Raw genomic sequence first — 26,612 nt, forward strand, 5'->3', positions numbered from 1 at the left:
AACAACAGTGTCATAAGTATTTGATGGGAGGAATAAGCAGATAATACCGCCTCCTTTGAAGTTAGGTCTTTGTTTTTTTTTCTTTTAATTTCTATTTACTATTACATTTTTGCATATCTGTTTAATTACTATAAATATAATGAAAAATTCATATAACTATTTAAAGAAAAATTCAAGTAGTGCAAATGAATGACGTCAATCCAGAGCCATTCGTATGACCATATCGATCAGAGCTATATCAGAAAATTGTTATTCCCCGGTGGTCAAATTTCAGTTACAGTATACGCCGCTGTATTACTTTTTCAGTATATGCGTAATAATGTGAGTAATGGTTGGAATGAGTCATCAAAAAACCATTATTATATTGGTGAATAATAATATAAATTGACACATAGTTAACGATATATCTATTGTCCAGCCAATTTTTCAACTTTTATTTACCTCTAGATCGCCAATGCTTCTCTGGATGACCGATAAGTAAAACCTAATAATCAATCATTTATTCATGAAAAAAAAAAAATTAATATTTTTTGAAAACTAAAAATTTTAAATCACAAGTTACAACTTAGGTGTACTTTTCACTTATAAACCTAATCCAAAACTACAATTAAAATTATCGTCTTTCACAAATAAAAACAAATTCAAACATCGCTGTTCTTTAAAATAAAAAATAATTGAGCCGTTTTGAAAATTAATAACCATAGAACATATTTTTAACGCAAATTAAGCTTCGGTGGACTCCTCTTATAAATAAATGATTTTATATTGTATGTACGATATTAAATTTTAATATATTTTATTAAATATAATATGGAAGTAAATTTAAAGTATATTAAGCATAAATTTTAAGCCATATCAATGTCTAAGGAGGTAACTAACTTAGCGATAACGACTACACATCTGATTTTTATAGATCTGCGACGTAGCTGAAACTTCCACGAAAATTACGCAACTTGTACGATTATAAAGTTTACTATACTACGTATTACCAATACGTTGATGACAAAATTGTATATTATTAAATACTATTACACATCCGTACATGCAGAAAATACGTAAAGATAATACGGCGTTACACTATTATGTAGAGCTTTAGAAGTTAATAATATTATTATGTACGTTCTATAATAAGCACATCCATTAATACTAAGAGTAGTTTGTACCAGTGGTTACTCACAAAATAAATTATTCACAAGAAATTCAAAACAATTTTTGTGGTTTGAAAAATAAAATATGTATAAAATATTAAAAACCCATTTAAACAGAATACGTATTATGTTACCTAGAATAATAAAGAGATAGAAAAACAAATTATTTTTTCGAAAGAATTTATGGAAATAAAAATTATCATGATATTTTAAATTATTATAAATGTTATTTAAAATGTATGGATTTCTTATACAAAAATATTATATTTAAATACATACCGAGGTATCTAATGCAAAACTCATATTTTTTTTACGTCAAACATCGTGTGATGCAAAAAAAAAAAAAAAATGTTATGTGCATTTATAATATTATATACTAAAGTCATCAATATGAAAAATACAAATTCGTGTTTAGAATACAAATATCTTGGATTCAATTCTTATTTATTTTAAATTCAGAATTATTTAATTCATTGATATATAAAATCTATAAACTCATAGCCCTGGATAAAGCAAATATAAGCTATTAATTAATACGTGGATATATTAAACTGCATTTTTACACCACAACGATAAATAATAATATAATACGTTTTTAAGTGATATATAAAAAAAAATATCTAGCTCAGACAAATTTCTTTTCTTTTAATAATAAAAATGTTATATTTTAACTAAGAATAAACGTATATCAAACGATTTTTCTCCGCGCAAAACAGTTTTAAATAAAAAATTTATGGGTGCAATGCGTCCTTATGTAATCTTACCCAAATGAAACTTTTATGTATTAGGTGTTTATTATAATAGTACTCATACATAAGCGTTTAGTTGTTTATTTGAGGTTAAAAAAAAAAAGTACTTAATGTGTTTTTTAACATTAAATATCCATTAAAAATATTACATTTTAGAGGGTATTATTTTAGATATTTATAGTACTAAGATATTTATTTTTAGTTATGAAATGTTCTATTAATATAAGTAAATATCTAATAATTTTAGTTCATCAAAACTTTATTATTATTGTGTGCAGTAGAAAGTACTAAATCCTTAATGTACCTATATTTGTATAATTATTGTTAATTTTCAATAATAAAATATTTCGTTATTATTATAGACACGTAACATACGAATTTATTATGCCTTTAAAATTGGAATGGAGCTATGTATAATTGATTATTAGTTTACGAACAAAACTTTCACGAGATTATGAAATTTTCATGTACCCATACATGCAATCATTTAAACAACTATAATAAAGCTATAGGAAGCCGTAAAATAGTGTTATGTAGTATATCATAATAAAATAAATCTAATATTAAATTAATTTAGATATTATGTATGCATTTAATTAATTAATTAATTGCCTACTGTTGAATTATAACGAAATCTAATAATTAAAAATTAAACAATATATATATAAAGTAACCACTATATTGTACAGTTAGTATAGGTCTCGAGTGTGTATTTGTCATAATGAGTAGGTCATTGTGATGAAATGAAATACATCACCATTAGTATTACCAAGTATATTAATAATTCTATTTTTCTCACTTATGACTCCTTTTTCCCTTGCGATGTTTACTGTCCGTCTGAACTTATAGTTTTTTTCCAATTAATACTTATTACGGTTTTTACTCGTGTAATTACTCAGATACCATCAAATACTTAGGCTCACTAAATCAGTTTGAAATATTTTTAAGTTTAAATCTAAATAATTTCATAAATTTATTTTGTTCCTAATTGTATGAAATTATCAATACATCTGTCCTCAAAAATATGAAATTCGTCAAAAATACCTTGTATGGTTTAATTTTGATTTAAAAACAAAATTACTCATAGCACTATTAAAAGCTTTGGTACCATCAACGATTATAATTTATTTTCAAATTTACGTTTTCAATGTAATATTCTCTCTAAATTAAATTACCTAAATAACTTAAAAAGAATTCAGGAAGATTTTAAACATTAACCCTCTAAATTTTGAAAATGTATTAATTAAAAACGTAAAAAAACATTTCTACCTGACTATGTATTTAAATAATTTTAATTTTAAATCTCTGAATTCTATCGTTGAAGCTTTTGCTCAACTGTATATGAACATAATGATAATTCTTAAATTGATCTAAGTGTAGTCACTTCAAATAACTTTTTATAAATGCTTTTATTTTCTTGTTTAATTACCATAATTGAAGTTTTTAATGCTTAAATTCAAATTGTAGTCTATTAAGCCTGATTTAATAGTAAACCAGTTTAATCAACAATGTAAATACGTTCTCTCTTCTCTACTAATCTATTCTTAAAACGTCATATTTCAAATTACAGGCCTATCATTTTACTTTTAATTGCACCAAAAATATTTAAATCTATTATGTCAGATAAGATTAATCCAGAATTTAATAAATTTTTTTTTGATGATCAACACAGTATCTTTATAATGTCTAAATCAACTACTTTCAACTTGCTATTTCTACAACATTCCTTAGTTGATCATTTTACAGCTGATTAACGTCGTATATTCGTTATTTATACTGATTCCGTTAAATCTTTTTATAAAGTTACACTATTATTTTACATAAATTTATTATATTGGCATATATGGTTCATTTTTACGATGAATTGAGTTTTAAATTTACTCAAATATTGTTGTTTATAACGAATTTTGGTCAAAACCAATATTAGTTTCATTTGATGTATTTCAATGGTCTAACCTAGCCTCAATTTTATTTCTAAAATATAAATCAACAATATAGTTGTAAGCTTATATTTGCTGATAATATTAAACTTGTTATTGAATCGTGTTGTAAATTTTTATTAAGATGTTGTATTATTGCAATCTGATTTAAACTTTTTTTTTTAATTGATGAAAAAAAGAAAAACTGTATTATACTTAATATTAAAAAATGTCAAGTAATGACTTTCTCACGTTTACGTTCCGATACTTTTTTCGATTATAATATCAATGGTGTGCCTCTCCCAAGAATAATTGGCGTTATTATGGATTTTAGCGTACATTTTGAATCTAAATTAACATTTAATGCTCATATTCTCTACATGAAAGATAACGTCTTAAAAGTGCTTGGATTCATTTACAGAAGCTATGAAAAAATAACTTTATTTAAATCTGTCTTTTTTAATACGCTCAATTTTAGAATATGGTTCCATTATTTAACCACCATATAATAATGGATTAATAATTATCCTTGAGAAAAATCAAAATAAATTCTTATGCTTTTTAGCTTTCGAGTTTCGAGTTTAATACACCCAGAACTACTGTACATATTACATTCTTTACTTACTTAAATTTTAAATCCTTGAAACAGCGCTGAATCATTCCTGATTTATATTTTATTTATATTATTAAATGGCTATATTAACTATCCTAACTTCTTGAGCTGTCTATAATTCAAAGTTTTCCCAGCTCAAATCCGATCATCAAATCTATTTTATTTCAAATTTCAAATTAACTCATTATTTTACTTACACACTATTCTTAAGAGTCAAGAACTCTATGTATTATTACAATATCAAACCGTTTTATTATATTTCCTTTCGCTTATTTAAACACCATGCTTTTGTTAATATATTTATGCATATAAATTAATATATTTATAATATAACTTACATTTTGTTTGTTTTTATTAAATAAATTATTATTATTGTTTAATAATATCGTCGAATAATATGTATTAAATAAATCCAAGTATTTGGGTCCTAATCCATATAATAATATTTTAATAAATAAATAAAACGTGTTGTCGGATCTAATAAAATTAATTTCATTTTTGACGTTTGGATAAAAATATTATTATTATATATATATATATATATGTGTGTGTGTGTGTGTGTGTGTGTGTGTGTAAAGTAATGATACATTGCGCTATTTTTATTTTATTTTTTTATTTTTATTTTTTTTAATTAATGGATGTTCAAGATGGTAAATATTCCTAAAAATATACCACTGTGTCTTCAAGAACAACTATGCAAAATAATTTTTAATTAGAAAAATACAAAATTTACATAAAACTGTGTTTATGACAGTTACTTTTAATTTCTTTAACGGTTGTTACCATAATATGAAAAATAGAATTGTATTTTTAAAAAAACCATGAATATATGTAATTATTTATTTAACAATAGATGTATGAAACGCGCAAAATTAATTAATCAATTGAAATGTTGAACGTAGTTATGTATTAATTACATACTCTTTATTGTTTTCTCATGAAAAATTCAAATATTGAATATATACTTTTAAAATTAGCATGCAAAAAATAACGATTTATATTAATAAAAATAAATTGAAATCACTTAATATCTCGAATTTGTTAGTTATTCAAATTTTGAATATATAAACTTTGAAAACCAATGGCTTAGCGTTTATTTTACCTTTGCGTTTAATTAATTTGTTCAGACGCAGTTTAAAAAAAAAAATTTTTTTTATTAATTATAACCTATAAAAACTTAAAAATCTATACTTTTATGATTTAACACTAATGAAATAAATATTTAAAAAATCAATGCAATGTCATGCTATTTTTCTAATTGGAAATACCTCCCATCTGTTCAACATCTTTTTTTATAACATATTCCCATCGCATTCTTGATCTTCCCAGAGGCCTTTTACCTACATGATTTTGTTCAATCACTGAATGCAGTAGTGGATTTTGTTTTCTTAAAGCACGACTAGCCCACCGTAGTCTTCTATTTCTGATAACCTTCAATATATCCAAACTACCATATTATAATGTTTTTAGCTTTATGTTCTTTTTTTCATCTCCAGCCCCCCAGTTATTTTGTCTTTGACCGGGCCATATATTTCCGCAACACTTTCTTTCAAAGACAATGAATCTGTGTTCGTTCATTTTTCTAAGTGGCCATGCTTCCGATGCATACAATATCGTATTAGAGACGTATATAATTGTTCTTTCATTCTTCGCGATACTGCTCACAAACTTAGTACCTTAGACAATGCGTAGTAACATCTTTTCCCAGCTCAAATTCTTGCTGTTACTTTGTTAGCTACATTATTTTTTTTATTCAAAATAGTACCGATATATTTTAACTATTCTACCTTTTTAAATTCAAAGTGATCTATTTTTATGACTTGTTATAAATACATTTGTTTTTAATTATATTTATTATACTGCTAATATTTTAATATTATGTCATATAATATTACCAATTATAATTCACTTATAATTCAATACCGCATAATACAGTATAATGGTATAAATATATTTAAATAAATGGAAATGATACCGTGCAAGGAAAATATATAAGGGGAAAAATTATCTTTGATAAATATTGTTTTGAATTAATTACAATAAAATAACTGAAGTCATTATATTTTGTTCGAATATACAAATCATGATAATTAAATTCTCAAAAACAAGACTTGTGTATTTTCAATATTTTAGAATATTGTAAAATCAACTGATAAGTCAATTTTCAAGTTTAAGCAAATAAAAACTACATTTCATAAATTTTCAACTTTATAATAATTTATTAATTATTGAAATTTGACTAATTTGTTTAAAATTATGACTTCAAAAATGTAGATATTATAACTTTAAGTATATAAAACTATTTACCTTTGCTTTTAAATAGAAAACCTAAACCAAATTTGCAAATAAACTGTTATACATAAATAACAGCTTTTCTTTTTCCCTATTGTTTTGAAAAGTACTGTAATTTTATTTATTTTTATCGTTCCAACGTACCAACTAGATCCAATTTTCTTACCAGAAAGCATCGTCAAAGTTAAGAATTGAATCATTGTTACTGCTTATAAAGGTTAAAAAGACGTCAGACCCCCTCACACACATTTTAGAAACTATGACAATCATTACTCCCAAGCTAAAATATAAAGAAATTAATTGTATTTATTTATTCTTGTGCAATATGAATTTTACTTGAAATAATTTAAAATTCAAAAATAAACATTATAATTTTACCCGTATTATTTTGCACGCCATTTTTATATTACTTTTTTCAATTAAACTAAATTATGTTATACAATAAATAGTATATGTATAATATTAAATCAAGATATTAAATTGTTTAAATCGCATATTATATGAAAAATATTTTTAAAATATAAAAAAATTAAATTTATCTAATTATAATATTTTCATTTTTAGATTAATATCAGTTATTGTACTTATATCTATATCAGTACAATTTGAAAAATCTTTGAAAAGTTCTATTATGTGTATAATATAATTAATTTTATTTTTAACTTAATTTTATTTAAACATTTAAATAATTAGCACGAATAAAATAATTAATTATAGTAGTAAAGAGAATACACTGAAGTTGTATGCGTAGCTGTAAATGCTGTGATACAAACATAAAGTTTATAATTTGTTTGTTAAATATATAAAATATTATACTGAGATAATAAACTTTTTATGCAATGTCAGTATTTTTCACAAAGTACCTATTGTACCATAATAAAAATGTGTCCGTTGATAAAAATTGCACGCATAGGCACGGAAGTTAAAAATGTGACTGAGTGAACGGTTACCATTTATAGCAAAACATCGCTGGGTCATAATAGACAGCAGACCATCATAACGTGTGGTGCGGGAATTCGGGTAAACGTTTGGTTTAATAATAGTATCGACACGTGTGCTCGGTGATTGAATGGTACTTAATGGTATAATACAGGCATACCGAACACAAATCCACTTAACTTTACAGGGAGTTTATGCCGCGGAGCTGGGGCTGTGTGAATGATTGATCGAGTGCAGTTACCACTGAAAAGCGCGCGTCTATCGGTTTTCTCTTCTTTATTCACCACTAGCCCTCTTTCCAATGGCTACCCACACCATCTTGCCAAGAAATGAAAGGGGGAATAAAAGAAACCCCGCAGGGTCACGGTGGCGGTAGAAACTTTGGAATTTGACAGAACAAAATAAAACGCATTGCAGAAGCGTCGATCAAATCGTGGTTTTACCCTGCGGCCCCCTCGTGGCATACAATTCTCTACAGCTGCAACTGCGGGTCGGATTCAAATGTACATTTATCACCCTTTTATTTGCAATTCGTGTACAGCTCATAAAAATCTGATGGGATGTATCTTTTCGGTAACGTTGTGTAAAAAATAAATAAATAAAAGAATGAAAAAAAAAAAATGCTGAATAATAAAACGTGATAGAGCAACAATAATTAACGTATATTCCTTGACACTTGAAAATTCTAAAAACTTTTTTGTGTGACGAATAAAATTAAACCCGAAAGAATTCAGGCAGAGACTGGAAAAAATTAAAACTACCCAAATAATATGCATTTAAATCGAATACTCAGTTTTCAAATCTGATTAACCATTAAAGTTTTTAATAAAAAATACCACTGCACAAACGAATTAGTTAAATATAATAACTATTGTGTTTATACAGGAGACTGGTCGAATACACCGCCGGATTGCATCATGGTTAAGTGTCCGCCAATCAGCGTTGATGATTCTAGGTTGATCATGGTTGAGTACAATAACACCTACGGCAAACGAGCAGCGTTCAAATGTGCTTGGGGCTTTCAAATGTCTGGTGTCAATTCGATTGAGTGCTTAGCGGATTCCACGTGGTCTCATCGAATACCTACATGTACTGGTAATGTCTTTTTCTATGGATATATTGTATTGAAATACTAAGAGCTGTTTTGAAAAGAGCGTGACTAGTAGATTCTGAAAAATGACTGAACTAAGATTAACTGATAATAGATACAAACATATAGGGCTAAGGACAATTAATAAAGTTGTGTAACTCTTCAAGTTAGATTTATACAGAAAAATCAAGTTAATAGTCTGTTAACTGTTATATTTTATATACATTTTTAAGTTAAACAATAAAGAATAAAAAATTTAACTTAATTACCTTATGTTTAAAAGATAATTTTTTCTTACGTTTACTTTTTAATTAGTTGAAAAAATAGCATAAATACAAAATAGATAAACATCTGCTTAAGTATAATATTATCAAAATTAAATTATCGACCATGAATATAGTAATTGAACTAACTCACAAAGTATATTTAAGCAGCTAATGTCTAATAACTTAAACAAATATCTTATAAAAAGCTCTTTCTGTCCATCTAAATATAATAATTTAAAAAATAACACTTTTTTGCTACTAAATTACTCGTATTCCGTGTGTTGTTTTTGCAATTTATTTCCGTTGAGATGTATACGAGTATATACTTAAATAAAATTTGCTTGGGAAAGTTGACATCGATTGTAAATATTTAGTTTTAATAAATTAAATTAAAGTAAGTGATTTTTAACTAAATTTAAATTTTGTTCTATTTGAATTTTACAAGTTCAAAATAGAAAAATAACTTTTGAATTTAAACTTGACTCCCATTTGTCCATTATAACTTAACGAAAAAAAAAAATATTTAACTTGACTAACTTTGTTAAATACTAATGGTACATTATTATGTTTTGCATGTTTTAAAATAAAATAATATGCTCTTTACGGTTTTACGATAAGCTTTTTTTTTTAATACCAGGTATAAAATCGTATAAGGAATATTAACTATATTTTCAAGTCCAAGCTTTAAAAATTAAACATGTATAAGTTTTTAATTCAAAATTTTAATATTAAATATTCATAAACTAAAATTAAACTAAGTAATTATTTCGATATCTTTAAATTACTCATTAGTTAGCTAATTATATTATGTTAAATACTAATAATTTCAGATTTTCAGATGTCTCTAAAAAGTTTTAAAATGCTAAAATAGTTTAAAAATTTTGTTGTCTCTAAAAATAACTATTTTTATTATTTTGCAAAAATTTCAAGTATTTACCTATATATTCTTATAATTTTTTTTATACAAGTCAATAAAAATTTAAAAAAACCGATTTTGTCTTTTTATAAGTACTCCTGTTTTTTTATAATTGTTTTTAGTTTTTTCATTTATATTTTTTTAAATTACTGAGAATTTTGACTTTATATTCCCAAACTCCAATGTTACAATTATATATCTACTTTTTTATTGAAAAATTCCCTTAATTTTGAAGATCGAACCATTGTTACTGTTATACGAAAGTGATAATAGACACATAAAAAATAGTTTTAAGAATAACACGCACATTTTACAATATAAAACCAATACATTCGTTACTTTACTCTGAATTTCAAAACAAATTATCGAATTTCAAATAAAACATATATGTAATTTTTTATTATTATTGAAATATAACATTTGTAATTTGTAATACATATTAAGCAAAGATCACATAGAAAAATAATATAAAACTATAACTTAGGAATTTAGAGAAAGTAAATTAAAATTATAATCACTTACATGGTTATTTTTCAAAAAAATAGTTTCTTGGTTAATAGTCATATTCATACGCATAATGAATGAACTATTGCTTTAATACAAAATATTTAAAGATTTAGGTATATCTTTTATAATTAAAAATTTTAGTGATTATATCTCATAGTCTTATCTTAACAGTTATAAGTTATAAATTAAATGTCTAATTCAAATAGTATTAATTGTTTTTTTTCTCCTATTTCTGTCAAAATTCTGGTAATAAATATAGGTATATTAATATTTAGAATTAGTTTTATATTATTACTATGTATTATATTCAAGTATAACTATTAATATTTTTAACTAAAAAATATCATTGGTTTTTTATACTGCATAGTACTTAAAATAACTAATATAACATATTATATTATTTAAGTATCTAATTATTATATCTTTAGCTCTAATATTATTATAGACTACTTAATGTGTCAAGTTATTTAAATTTGGGAATCATATTAATTTGTATTTTATAAATACAATGCTCTAAGTTTAGGTATCATTAAACTTATTCATTATTCTATTTAATCATCTACAAACTTTCTAAAAGTAATGTGCTTCAAAAAAGTACTATATAATAAAATACTATAGCTTTTAAATCAAAGCATCTCATCAATCTTATAACTAATGAGTAGGATGGCTGTCAATCTATGATATATATTTATTGTAAAATTCAATAACTACCTAATAACTAATTATATTTCACACTGACACCAATATATTTCTATAAAATTGAAAACTTATATTGATTGATGTACGTTATAATTACAGTTATAAAGTTAATGATAGTTTTATTTTATTGTTCTATTTTTGATAAATATTTTATGAAAATATTTTAAGCTTAATAATTATTAATTGTTTGGTAACCGTTGATAATGAAATGTTTCATTAAAAACAAGTTGTATAATTATTTTCCTTTTATCAGTTATTTTTTTTAAATTTTTTTCCATCTTAGACGAAAAAAAAAATTATTTCCATCTATACAAAATTGTCTTATCGGAATGAAGAAGCGTCTGAGCTCAAATTTGGTAACTTACTTAAAAATTACTGTCACAGGTGATGTATATTCGGGACACACATGTTCAGCCTGCTTATTTTTGCTATCTCGAGATAAACTCAAACCGTCGTACAAAATGGAAGATAAATATCTCAAAAACCATCCCCTCCTGAAAATTCTCGTTTACAGAATGTATCCAAATCACATTCTCATTTTATCATCTCAGTCCAAACAAAATGGTCGGTTCATATCTTCTACTAGTTCATTTCGTCATCCTAACAAAAAAGCACAAAATACTCATAGAAAAACAAAATACCTATACATACTCATATTTATAGCTATAGTTATCAAATAATTAGATTTTTTTATTTTTATATGATTTTGAGGCACTCGTCTATCGAAATAACACTGATAATCTATTCGTGAACATAAAGTTGAGTATGAACAGTGGATTTTTTATCGCTATCAAACCTCTACTCTCAATTATAATTTGCGCAATTAACAACATCATTTTTTTTTATTTATTTATTTTTTTTTTTTTTTGTAATAATAATTATTAGATAAATAAAAACAAACATTTTTCTATCAAATTTTATCAAATTTCCCTTCACTGTTAACATTTAACAAAATGTTACTATTTAAAATAACTAACAAAGTTTTACTACTTAGTTATTTTAATTTATATTTCTTCAATCTAACAATAACCAATTACAATATGAACATGAGTTAAATATATCGTGTGGTACATGAAAATTATCACTCCTTTATTACAATAAAGGGAATAAAATTGATTTACAATTATGTATCACTTAACATACAAAAATATAATACATTTTTCCATCGCAACATAAGGTTTTATGAGAGTAGGCTTACTCTCTCAATTTCTTTTCGCTTTTAGCCTGTCATTAACAACAACTTCTTTACAATTAAATTTTAACCCTAGACAAAATTTACCATACAAATAAATAAACAATATTTTAATGTCTCCATTTTTAAGAAATTTGTAACATAAAATTCATTAGTCACTATCTTTATCCGTAAAAAATTTTGTTCGTTCTAGTTACAACAACTGTCTTATAACCTAAATAAATATTATAAGGCTTATAGCATTATTACAAAACATTCTCTATATAATAGCATCCATCTTCCTTACAACAATTTTTTACAACTCACAAAGAATTCTATTATACTTAACAATTTATTAAAAAAAAAAAATACCTATCAACAATCAAAAGCTCTGTTCATAAATCTACTAAAAATTATACGCAGAATAAAGTATGAACAGCAAAATACTATAAAAAATTAAATTGCAATGAGACACATTAGGAAAGGTGTATTTACTACACCTATGGTTCTGCTGCTGCTACTTTTGCCTCGCCATAATCTCACAACATGCTGAAATCCATTGTTGTTCAAATATATATGGAACAAGAGAATAGTGATCGAGTTAGCCAAGGTGGGGTTGGTTAGATTTAGAGGAAATGGTGGTGTGGCAAGGGTTATATGAGGCCAAAAGCGAAACAGGGATGGAGTAATATATTTCATTAATCAAATTTTAAGGGCATGCGGAATGTAAATCGTGCAGCAGCATCACCAGCACCACGACACACAACAGTAGAGCGTACTCATTCTATCTCTCTCTTTCTCTTTCTATGTAGCTCACAGTCTTTATCTCTCAATGTCTGTCTCCCTGTAACATCCAGTCTTCTACCAAAAATATTAATGAAATTTGTCAATCCCAAAGTTCCGTATACATTGCAAACGTAATTAATTGTTACACTTGACGATATACGCTTTTCCTACTGCTACTCTTGTTTCTGATAATGCCCATACTCATAAGCTTTATACCATACCTATATATAATTTTATGTACAAAATCGATGTCAAGCGATATTTTTTTTTAGTTTATTTTTTTATGTTTTTTCTTTCTTTTAAATTTTAATTGACTTTATTAAATAAAATAAAACTCAAATTAAACATATTATTATCGATCAAAAAAATTAAAATTGATTTATAAGTATTATTGTTTAATCAATGAAAATTACACTTATAATATTCAAAAAAAAATATATATTTAATATAAAATAATGATGGTCAACTACACTTAAAACATTTTTATTATTACATTACGTAAATATTTCTATCACCATTAAAACTAATAACCACTTGGTATAATTAATTTTAAAATAAAACAATTTTATTTTAAAATAAGTTTATTACTAATTATATACTCGGACCTTATCTAAAAATATATATTTTCTTATTATAAATAAATTCATTTCAACTTTAATTTATTAAAATCAATTAAATAAACTGTCAACAAAGAAATAAATATGTATTGTTTAAATTATTGTTGGTATTTTATTGCTATGTATATTTATTTATTATACTTAATATTCTGGTACACATAATTAAGAAATTAATTTTGTGGGTTTCAATGTACTATAAATATCTCGTTTAATTGCACAAGGCCAGATATAAATTGAAAATTCAACATCAGTGATTCATACATTTTAGTGTGAAATATCGATCAGTATTTAATGTGGATATTTGACTAAAAGGCGTAGAATTTTCCTCAAAATATATATATTGTGTTATATATATTATGTGTGTGTTTGTGTTTATATATTTATATATACTTTCAGTTGACGATAATTCCAAAACATATTGCGTTGTACTTTACAAGGGAATTTTGAATGTATAGCTACTCGTGAACCGTGAATTATGACATACCAGTTTAGTTTACGTAGTTTTAAAATAAATTAGGCTTATAACTATTGTAATAATATTACAAAAGATTATTATTATCAATATAATCATTTTTATTTATATAGCTGAAGAGTTTGCATGTTTAAACACACTAATTTCAGAAACTACAATTTCAATAAAAGTAACTTATAAATATATTTCTTGAGACTTGGGAGGTGTTTTAAGCTTATTATTTCAACTCATATAGGTTGGTATAAAATGGCTCAAATATAAATTTAACTTTGATTCACAAAAATGTAAAATATTATCTTTATATATATATATATACAATAAGGTTAGAAATTTATACATAGAAAGTTATTAGTTAGGTCACAACTCACAAGCCGTGTATGTGTCAAATATTTTTATTTAAATTTTGGTATTGCATTTAAAAACTGTACATTATAAAACCGATAGACCCTTCGTTTTATTTATAATCTAAAATTATTTAGGTTCTGTTTATTATAATAATCATCATGAAATATTAAACTAGGATAAAACAAAAATATTAATTATGCATGTGTTTTAATATAGTATCGAGAAATAAAATTTTAATAAATAATTATTTTTTAATAGTTAAAATATACTGTGCACTATGTTTTAAAATTTAAAATAATATTCATTTCATAAAATTATTAATTAATTTCTATGAAACTACAGTCAAAATTATATTGATATATTTAGAATACTGTTATAGTTAAAACGTAGATTAATCAATCTATCTGTCGTCGTGAAAACAACAAATATTGTATGGGATTGATGCGATGATGCATAATATTTATACATTTTATATTTTGTATGATATTTACAAATATAGACTTAGAATTAGTAAATATGTTAATAGATACCCACTTTTAAGTTTTATACTTACATTTACATAAAAAATAATTACAATATTCGATCTCGATTAATTGTAAATCATTGTGAATTTACACTTAATGGATACAAAATTTAATTTATAAGCTATATTTTAAATCTAAATATAATAAATATTTTGAATAAAAATAGTTATGAATATGTTTTCTATTAAACTTATTTTTATTATTATATCATACTAAGATATTATGTAAACAACAGCAGCACAATATACTTAACTATAATTTTAGTATATAAATTATAAGCAATATTATGTAATTCCAAAACATATTAAGTTATTTTTTTATATTAAAAAAAAAAAAAAAAAAAAAAAAACATGTACTATGTAAATATAAAAATTAAAATGAAATATAATAATCAAATACACAAAATTGGAACACGAATTATAAAACATTCTTACAAATGGCATAGATACGAGTACATACTATTGCAGTTAAATAAAAAAAAAAAACATTCACCATTGTAATAAAATAAAATTACTATACTAATAAATATTCATATTATATAAAATTAATCAACAATAAATCTATTTTTGCTTGCCTAAATTTTTTTTCTTTTTTTCATAAGTTTCTACATCAATTATTTACAATAATAATAATACGTTCTTTATAATAATTATTATGATTGATTTATACAATTGTATTTTTTATTTAACATTGGTAAACTTATTGAGTATGTACGGTTGAAGTTTTGGTCAGCAATCTCTGTACTTATCTGAATTTCTTTCAATTTAAAATTAATTATAATAAATATTAAATATTATGTATATTATCTGCATAACGATACTCGTCTTAATTAATTGTTATACCAATTAAAGGTAAAAGACAAAATTTATATATATTTTTAAATTCAGATAAGTAAAGTATTTGAATAATCTCATACTTGCTGTAAACTCATTTGTCATAAAATTAATAAATAAATAAACTTATTTATTCATGAATAAATAAATAAATTGCGTAGCAATATCAAAATAAATCAACAGGAATAACAAATAATAAGTTAAGAATAAACATTGTACTTAAAACGTAAAATATATTTGTGAACAAAAGTAAATATTTATCAAGCTCTATCCAACCATGTATTAATTATACAAATATAATATATGTGTAAGTATGGATAATTTTCAAATAGTAAAATTTTATTTTTGGTTTTTATTTATGAAAAAAATTTACATTTTATTATTTGCACTTTTTCAAATTACCGTTTTTCTTTCATCTGAATAAACCTCACGTACATACTATATGTTGCCGAACGAATATTCCCCGAGGGTACTATTGACTGTGGATATTATTGTCATATCGTACCAAAACGGATAGGATTTTATTCTCATTCCACTAATGGTGTGCTACCATTCTCGCGTTACTCACCACATTCAATTGGTTTTATCGATTGTATTTTAGACATAAAGATCCGTAAGTGCTTCAGAAACACCGTCGTGAGTGTGACATAAAACTAAAATATCTCAAAAACGAATTAAGGTAATCGAGCAACAAAATATATACACATAGTAAATTCGTAACAAAACATATTTTTTCGATTTTAGTACCACACTGTAGAGCAACTATAAGTATATATGTAAAATCCAACAGAATTCTATGAATTTCGATTCATCACTGCGTATCATATTGCAATATTCAACTAAATTTTGTATTAGCAATTGATAATACATAACTTTTAAGAATAATATCATTGTCAGTAATTTCATTCAATTTTTCTATTGTAAATAAATAATATGTTTTTTTTAAGTTTTAATGATACACTTTTTATGATAATTTATTTTTTATAACAAATCAAATTATTTAGAAGTGCACACTTTGAAATTAATATTACAATAATATGAGTATAACCTAATCTATAAATTATGATAATTCAACATTATTTTTGTGAATATTTTTTTATCGTTAAATGCTAATGATTGCAAGATAAAACTAGTGTATTACGATTAATTTATTACAACTTTATTGATTTACACTCAAAACAACAAAAGTTAACAGGTTACATTTTTTGTTTTAAATAAACCATAAAATAATCGTCCTCTTTAATGCAATAATCTTAGACCTTTTTTATTTAAATTAAATGTCATACAACATTAAAAAAACTAAAAATAATATACAAAATATACCGATAATAATCTAATTATTAAAATAAACTTTATTTCGACAATTTACTATTTAGTGATATGGAAATAGTAATGAAGTAGTAATGCAATTATGGGTAGGGTTCACCGCTTATTTAACAAAATATAACAAACGTCAAATTGAATATACGACGTACAGTCGCTTAACAAAATATAACACGCGTGTTCACCGAACATTCTAATACGTTGTTTAAAAAATGTAATTTTATGGAATAAAATAAATCAGTATTTATAAAAATATTTAATATAATTTTCTAACTTTATTGTAATATAGTATATTGGTCATTAATTATTGTTTATTTATATAACGTATAATCTATAACAATAAAACATTAAAATACTTAGTACAATATAATATCATATTGAGATAAATGTTTAAAGATGATCAAGAACGTTTAAATACAAATAACATTTAAATTTTAATTGTTTTATAGATGATGTATTCATTGCGTAATTATATGAATGTAAAAATATTTTCATTTTATATGCTAAGTGTTATACATATTATAAGCAAATTAATAAGTTTCAGAAATAACCATGGTTATTTGATACGCCAAGAAATCGTTATAATCTTATAGAAAATTATGAAATTTCGAAATAATTTTGAATAAATCAAATTACTACAAATTTTTGACCAAGATACATCTCTTTTTTCTAATTTCATAATAATTATCGAAAAATTAATCAATTAACAGCTTATATTAAATCGATATCAACCAATACAATATATATTCTACGCGAAAAATTTAATTGGATTATCTTCATACAAATTTAAAAATATTTTTTAGGTAAATAATATAATGAAAACTATTAGAGTTTATAATATATATTAATAAATTAGCACATCATGTTAATGTTGTTAAATAATTTGTATTCTTTAATAACAGTAAATAAGTAAATAATCTATTTCAAATTAGCCTTAAAATATAATTTCTTTTTTAATTATAATTTATTTTTCTTGGATGTACAGTTATAATTAAAACCAATGAAAAATGATAATGCAACCTTCTTTATCATTTTTATTAAAAACTTCAAATATTTATGATGTTTTATGATAGGTACTTGCATATAATATTTAAATTATATTGTTTCCTCGTTTTTAATTCAATATTTTTAAAAAAAAACTTGTAAATATTGATTAAATTATTTATCCTACAAGGATCAATAATTTATTTTTCTTAAATACACTATATTATGAACTTTTAGAGGTTAGTTAATTATTTGAAGATTTAATTAAAATTACTGAACTAATTTTATTATTATTATTATTATAATTATTATTTATTATGAGCTGCTGTAATAAACAATTAGGCTTGACTGTTAAATTAATAATTATCAACATAATTAAAGTTTCAAAATCATAAACAAAAATACATAAAGCATATTTAATCAGTTCCATTAAATATATATATATATATATATTTCTGAAACCTAAAATTACCATATCAATATTTTTGTTGAAATTAAAATAAATTGATGCAATAGGTTTTGTTTGATGATATTGAAGAAGTAAATTTATCTTGTATATTTCTAATGTACTTATAAAAATATAAAGGTGACAAAAACAATTTTTAACCTATTTTAATAAATTTTGTAATCATAAAAATATATTTAAACTAAACATGAGAATTCTTTATTATTTTACAATGACTTTCTTTTTTTAGAACTGTTACTCATTATAGATTAAGCGTTTTTATATTTTCGTGAAACAATTTTTCAAATGAAAATCAACGATATAAAGAACGAAAAATTAATTTTTATATGTATACATATTTTACATTTATATAAGAAAAGAACTACTAATAAATTAGAGTATAGAGAGTACAATAAGGTGAATATCATAAAGTACACTATACAATCATTAAATTTAAATTCAGAAATTAATTATTTTAAACACTGAAAATGATCATTGAATATTAGATGTATTTAATTATTGTTAATGGCTTAAATTAAATAAAAATTAATATTACTATTTTGTTGTGAGATACCGAAATTAACGAATTTCCCATATTATACAGTTTTTTGTTGTTAACAATTTTGTAACACGGCGTAATATATAGGCAATTGTGGTACTTCCCTATGTAGAACTGTAGAACAATATTTAAAATTGTATAATAATTTAATAATTTAACAAACATACTTATAATGGCTAAAATACAATTTGCTACTTAAAAGTAAAATTATTATAACTAAGGTTTGAATTTCAGATGCATTTTTTTAGGTTATATACAAAAATGCATTCTAAATACTGACAAGTTTATATTCGTTTTATAAACATTTAAAGTCAAAGTTTTTTTTTTTTTTATATTCTTTAGCACTTTTAAATTATTATTTTATACATTTTTAGTATTTATTTATACATTTATTTAGTATTTATTTAGTGTAAAATGTGATAATTTAAAATATTATCTGAAGAAATTTTGTTAGGTTTAACAACTATGACACGAAATGTCTCTCACTAAGTATTGTCCATCTCTTTAAATGTCTATACTTAACTTTCATAAAATTTAGAATCGTTTGGCAATAAGAACATCTTTCGTTATTATGATATAAGTTTAAAATATACGATTTTATGCGGCTATTCAAAATCTGGAGTATCGGGTAGATGCATAAATCATAGCCAATATGGGTACATTCTTTTTTTGAGACAACTAACTGTCCAACGTTTAATAACTAACGATATGTTATTTAATAAGTATGTTAATACATTAGTAATATTATTTCAATAATATAAATTAAATTAAATTAATAGTTCATTTTATGAAGTCTGAATATTAATAGTAAGACGTATAATAATATACAAAAACATTTTTTTGTTTTTTAATCATATTTTTTCGAAATATAAATAATAATAATATTTATAGAACTTATAAAGAACAAATTTCAAGAATTTTCATTAATTTGCGCGTTGCACTATGACAATCAGTTTCTTTTATAAATTGTTTTTACACTTTATGAATGTGACATGTGCAATATCATGTACATGTATTTTATCCTCAGGCAGTAATATAATAGGTTTCCTCCATATTTTGAATAGATTGTATATATTTTTTTTTTATTATTATTTAATGATTAACTGCATATCATATTATGTATGCACAAAACAGGATCAGAATAATAAATTTATATTATGAAGTACTTACATTTTATTTGTATAATATAGAGACTGAACATGCCAATCGAACTTTGCTTCATGGTACTACCCAAACCCAATAAAAAAATTGACTAACATTACTGTACTACCACTAGCAGTACGTTTGAATAATCCTTGAAAAACTACTATTATATATTTATCTATATTGCGTATATCTAGCAACCACTGTAATACAATTTTTAATTATATAGTTAGTACAATATGAATTAAAACTAATCAAATATTATCAACTAATAATGAAGAATTTCTCGTAAAAATAAAATATTTAATTAATTGACACATAGCAGCAATTGATTAATTTATATAATAATCCACCACGTACCAATAAAAAATTGTGTATGATTCTCAACTCCGTATAACTGTAGTCGTTAACATACGATATAATAAGAATATAATATTAAAAGCTTACCAATAAATATACAAAATTACTTATCATAAAAAAAATCATGTATATATAAATAATTACATGATCCATATGTTTAGCATATATAAATACGAGTAAATGAGATCAATTAAATATAAGTTATATAAAAATAAGCAGTCTTTAATTTCCAATTCAATGGTATTTTTAACACAATCCTGATTAATTTATCATTTTTTTTAATTTTTTTTTATGGAATTAACAGACAATAAATATATTATAGTTTTGTATAAGACAAACGTTATTGCATAAAATACAATATCCAACAGTATGATTAAAATAAATTAAGAAAGACAAAATGCATTTCTGTAATGATTATCTTAATTATTAGGATATCATCATAGCAGATAAAAAAATATTTTAAAAAAAGTCAATAAAAATTAAATTTAAATTAACTTAAAAAATTCATGGTTTGTGAAACAGCAATTAAATTTTATATTTTATTTTCTTCGTGATTGACTCAATAGTATTTAGTTTTAATTATCTTTTGAAAAACATATATATTTAAAAAAATATTTAAGAAATACTCATCATAGTAAAAATTTGAAATGTATCTTCATAGTCACACAAGATTAAATTATAACTATATTAACAATAAATTAAATGTTTTTTAAGTTTTAATACTCTAAATTCCTAAATGACTAATGATATTAAAATAATTTCTCAAATAATTTTTATATAACTGATTTGAGTTGATTCAATTTATCACGAGTTTGTAAAAAATGATCATGCTAGAGTTAAAGTATAAATTTTAATAACATAATTTTATATGATTGGAATTGAAGTAGAAAAAAAATCAATTATTTTCAAAAATAAAAGTTCAATAGTAATTAATCTCATCAAGACTTTTTTTTAATTTGTTTATGATGCAAAACTGCTATTTTAAGAAAATTAACTTTTCCAATTCTTGCTGATTTTTTAAGTTAAAAATTTTAGTTTCATTTTATTTTTAAGAAAAAAATTTTATATGTTTTTACATCGATTGTATTACGTTATTGAGTTTATAATGAATTTAAATTCACATAATTTTAATTAAAATGGTTGTTTATTAAATACATGCTCTAATTTCAAAATAAAAACAATCAATAGTATAAACTAATATTTTATTTTAAAAAAGAGTAATGATTAATTTCGATATACCGAAACTGAAATCTATTTAAAAAATAATTTAGGTTCCTGTCCTTGATTCAAACATGTCTTTAAAAACTAAAATAAATATAAATTCAAATAAGATATTTGATAATAATAATGAGAGAAATATGTTTTATTCCTAAAGTACAGAAGATCAACTGTAATTTTTAGAATACTACTGTACATCGGTGCAGGAATTACGATATTTGTTCACATATTTGTTTACATTTGTACCCATATAACAGTTGCTATTTTAACGTTTTGATTTTGCGTATACAACAAACTGAATTATTTAAAATGTCAAATATGTAATACAAAATTTACTAGTCTGTGTAAAAAGAAAAAAAAACTAAAACAAGGACTACATTTTTTTGATGTAATTCATGTATTGGTCAAATACTTCAATTGTTCCGTGAACGTTTTTTACTTGATAGATTTCGTCGGGTTCCTTTTTTATGTCCGACTCTATGGAGTATTCCGAAATTGCTTTATCGTTGTGATCGATAGTTGACGCATCGTCTGGTGCAGTATAATATTTTGGTCTATTGTCACCGCAGAATGACACCGATGCGCGATGCCGGTGTAACACTGCGGTCAACGAATTAGACGACTTGTAGTAATGCGACCGCTGCAATGCTGCTGCTGGCAATATATTATTCTCATTCATTCCTCAGAATTTCGTTTATCATTACATTTATTCTTTCGTATTTGTTGTTTACGGTTTGAAATAACGATAATAATACGATATGAAGTAATCCACAGATATTGCATTTGCATTACTGCAATAATAAAACATTAAATCGAGTTAGTTTAGTTTTAAATTTTACCATAAAAAAAAAATAAATAAATAAATAAAAGTATTGATGATGATGATATTACATATCATGTTTTGTGTTCCAGAAATTCTGTGTCCAACCCCAATCGTACCACTCAACGGCCTCCTGATCGAAGATTCAGCTCCAGGGCGTCATGTAGTCGGTTCCATGGTGCAATTTTCTTGTGGTGAAAAACATCAGCTGATTGGAAAGCCCAGCATGGTGTGCACGGAAAATGGCACTTGGTCACACTCTACACCATACTGTGAGCATGCATACGCTTTTAGATGCAGATAAAACTTTATTGTTTACATTTTGTTTGATACTATAGAATCTATACGCGACATGTTTCAAAGTTCAAATCCATTGCTTAATACCTATTTATTTAACCGCATGAAAAGATATTTCATACATAAAAATAACGTTACGGGGTAAAATGTGCACCACAATATTATAAAACTTTTACTATTTTATATAAAGTTTATTCACATAAACCGTTTAAAGTAAATATCGCTGATTTTTAAATAAGCCGCATTCAAATACGTAATATGTATAAAAGAATATAATATAATAGGTATATTAGTATTAATATGATTTTAAAGTAATAAGAATATAAATAGATATTATAAGTATAAGTTAAATGAAAATTTAACCGTTGTTTCATCATAATATATTAGTTTAAGCCAGATCTAGTTGATTTAGTTAAAAATACACTTCACAACCATTTAGATCTTACAATATTCAATATTATAGTATATTTAATGAAGATATAAATCTGAAACTAAGCCACAACGTGTTTAGATTTTAATGAATTTCAAGTACCTTCTCATATCAATAATGTTTTTGAATAAACCGCATTAGGTAATATTTAATAATATTAAATAGTATAATACGATTACAACGAACTTAGTTATCGTATTAATTTACTAAAGCTCAACGACAAGCATAATTTATAGTTCAGCATCTTATACACACGATTTATTTCAATAAGTGATATATGACAAATATACAGATAAATTTAACAAGCATGCTCATTTGTTTATCGCTCATATTCTTTTTTTCATTCTTCAATAATCTATTTATTTAAATTCTAATTTTTTGAAAGTCTTAATTATTCCTACTCAACGAATTTATTTTCAAAACTTGGTTTTTAATACCAATTAAAGATTATTATGTGAACATATGGCAATACGAATAATTATTTATTTTTTTAAATGTTTTTATTTTTAAATAATTTATGAGTAGACACATAAATATAGATTTAAAACACTAATACCTAAGTGACAAAAATAAAAATATTTGAAAACCAACGTATAAACATAGATTGTGTTAATATACCTTTAGATTATGATAATGTGTTCATACTTCGTTTACTATAATATTAAAGCTAAAATTTACTTTGTTGCATGATTGTAAGGCAGAAATTATCCATGATGGAGTATCATGTTTCCCTAACAATTTATCATAAATAGAGCAATTAAAATTGATGAGTCGCTTAGCCATGGAGTAGTTGTCGAGTATACCTTACCATTGAATTGATTACCATATCATTACATACGATAAAAACATAAGATTAGATAAATTTAGGTTAATAGAATCTCTATTTCTGATAACATTTTATCACATACTCCATTTCTATTAGTAATACGATAAATTGGACCAATTTTTGAAAAAAACAAATCGGATTAATTGTATAATATTATTAATTCATACAAATTATGTTACCATATTATCTGGAAAATTAATAATTTAATACATAATATATTGTTGGAAAACAAAATATTCAAGTAAAATTACCCTTGACAAAATATCTCGCATAATTATAAATTCAAAACTCTAAGATGACGCTACACGGCTACAGTACTACACTCATATTTAATGTCTCCGTCTTAGAAAATTTACGCTCAGCAGTTTACGTTTAGCTTCGTTAGTTTAAAAATTAGAGTGACTTGACTTATTATGAAACTTAATAGTTAAAACATTACTTATGTTTGTATCTTACATAGTTAATATTTTTTAGCAAGTTTTGCATATATAAAATTGAATAATGTTCATAACTCATTAAAAAAATTTACAATTTAGTTTCATAATTTATATATATTTTTAATTTTTGTAATTTTGTTGGGGATATTGTGACTGAGATATTTTGACATACCCATAGAACCATGTAGTTACACAATCATGCAATATTATTATTAACCAATTTGGTCGATCGCCATTGCCAGGTATATAGTAGTAGCCAGGATTTTATTTAAGTAAAGTTTAAATGATTTTGAACACAATTTTTATTTTTTATTTTTAAAATTTTCAGGGGGATTGGGATCAGACCTCATATTTTTCCCCTGCATATGTACTTGGATGTTGCATAAACTGACATAATACGTACCTTATTTCAGCTGGAACCTCTTAATGTACTCGTACATATTATTTTAAGCATGAAAATACATTACCCGACAACAATATACATATTACCAAAACAAAACCGGCATTCCAACACTCGTATATGTAGTCGTATTTACTTTTTTTGAATAAATCGACTGGCCCTCTACGACAGTTAAAAAAAAATGACGTGTACACATTTTAAATTTATTTATCAATTCTAATAGTGAACATATCTATTTAAACATCGTGTTCTTAGTTCACACGTATGATTGTTGTTTTTGTATTTTGTACACCGGACGGATGTACATTTGGATCCGCGCCTCGTGAACAATAACCGGATACCCGACATATTATGATACCGCGGTGTGCGACCAATCATAATTTAACATAAATTCATTTAGGTGTATCAGCTATCAGCCTGCTCCAGCGTTGATCGTTACGAAACACGACTAATTATTCCGCGTTTATTATTGTTAATAATATTAAATCGTTATTATCACTGTTGCAGGCAAAGCCAGATGCGAGTATCCGGGCGAGCCACCCAACGGTCGTATCATACCGCTGAAGTTCTGGTACGTGCCGGGCGACAAGTTGAAAATCACATGCCTTTCCGGATACGTTCTTCCGCTACCGCTCGAGGCTAGTCCACCCGTGTGCCTCGGCAACGGCACGTGGTCGCATACGCTGCCCGAATGCATACAGTACACGGACGTGTAATCGAACGACGGAGATCCATCCAGACGTGTCCGGCTGGACAAACACGCGGTTTCCCGGATGGTGTGCGCACTTTCCTGCAAATCGCTCGCCGTCGGAGTTTTATACTAATAATTATGATTTATAGCCACGACGTCGCGTCTATTTCTTGTAATAATTATTGTGCGGGTACACCGCAGTTGTAATATATTGTTTATCCCATAGGAATAGGCTCAAGTATATATATATATATATGGGAGGAGGGGGGTGAGAAACTTGAATGGCTCGAATTTAACATGCCCCCCTCTCTCGTCGAGAACGTATTGTAAAGAAATACAAATGTGCACGAGTTATCACGGATCGATACGCATAGGTAAGAAATATAATTATATAAAATTGTACGGTTATAATGTTATACCTAATGTATTCGATGAGTATTAGAAACCTACGTTGAAATATTAGTTAACCCTGTCATACCGGGTGAACTGTTTGACGCAAGACACTTGTTATCTCAAAAACTATTTATTTTTTTGAAAATATTTATTTTATATAATTTTAAGTACTCGATCAAATATAAAAAAATTTCTTATTATTATCTTAATGGTTTTTTTAAATTTTTACTTTTTTCTTTGAATATAAACACGCATTATTAATTTCTTATCTCTGATCCCAAAGCAGAATATATTTTTGAAGTATCCTTCGATACATAATAATAAAATCACGGAAGAGTAATTTATGAAGATCGTTTTAAGAAGTATAGACGAGGGGAGTGGAGTAGTATAGAAGTACCTC

At 24.5% G+C, this 26,612-nt stretch overlaps 1 protein-coding gene across 1 annotated transcript in view; it reads left to right on the plus strand.

Moving 5' to 3' along the window:
- The window catches only part of LOC112591148 (locomotion-related protein Hikaru genki), a 121,983-nt gene extending 95,589 nt beyond the window's left edge, over positions 1-26,394 (plus strand). Inside the window, exons 8-10 of the mRNA XM_025334859.1 lie at positions 8,546-8,755; positions 22,831-23,010; positions 25,636-26,394. Of these exons, the coding sequence (XP_025190644.1) occupies positions 8,546-8,755; positions 22,831-23,010; positions 25,636-25,844 (599 nt within the window). The 3' untranslated portion in view covers positions 25,845-26,394. The remainder of the gene's footprint in view (positions 1-8,545; positions 8,756-22,830; positions 23,011-25,635) is intronic.
- Positions 26,395-26,612: the final 218 nt, after the last annotated feature.

Source organism: Melanaphis sacchari, unplaced genomic scaffold (genome assembly GCF_002803265.2).
Source record: "Melanaphis sacchari strain LSU unplaced genomic scaffold, SCAv2.0 Contig12_pilon_pilon, whole genome shotgun sequence".
Classification (NCBI taxonomy): domain Eukaryota; kingdom Metazoa; phylum Arthropoda; class Insecta; order Hemiptera; family Aphididae; genus Melanaphis; species Melanaphis sacchari.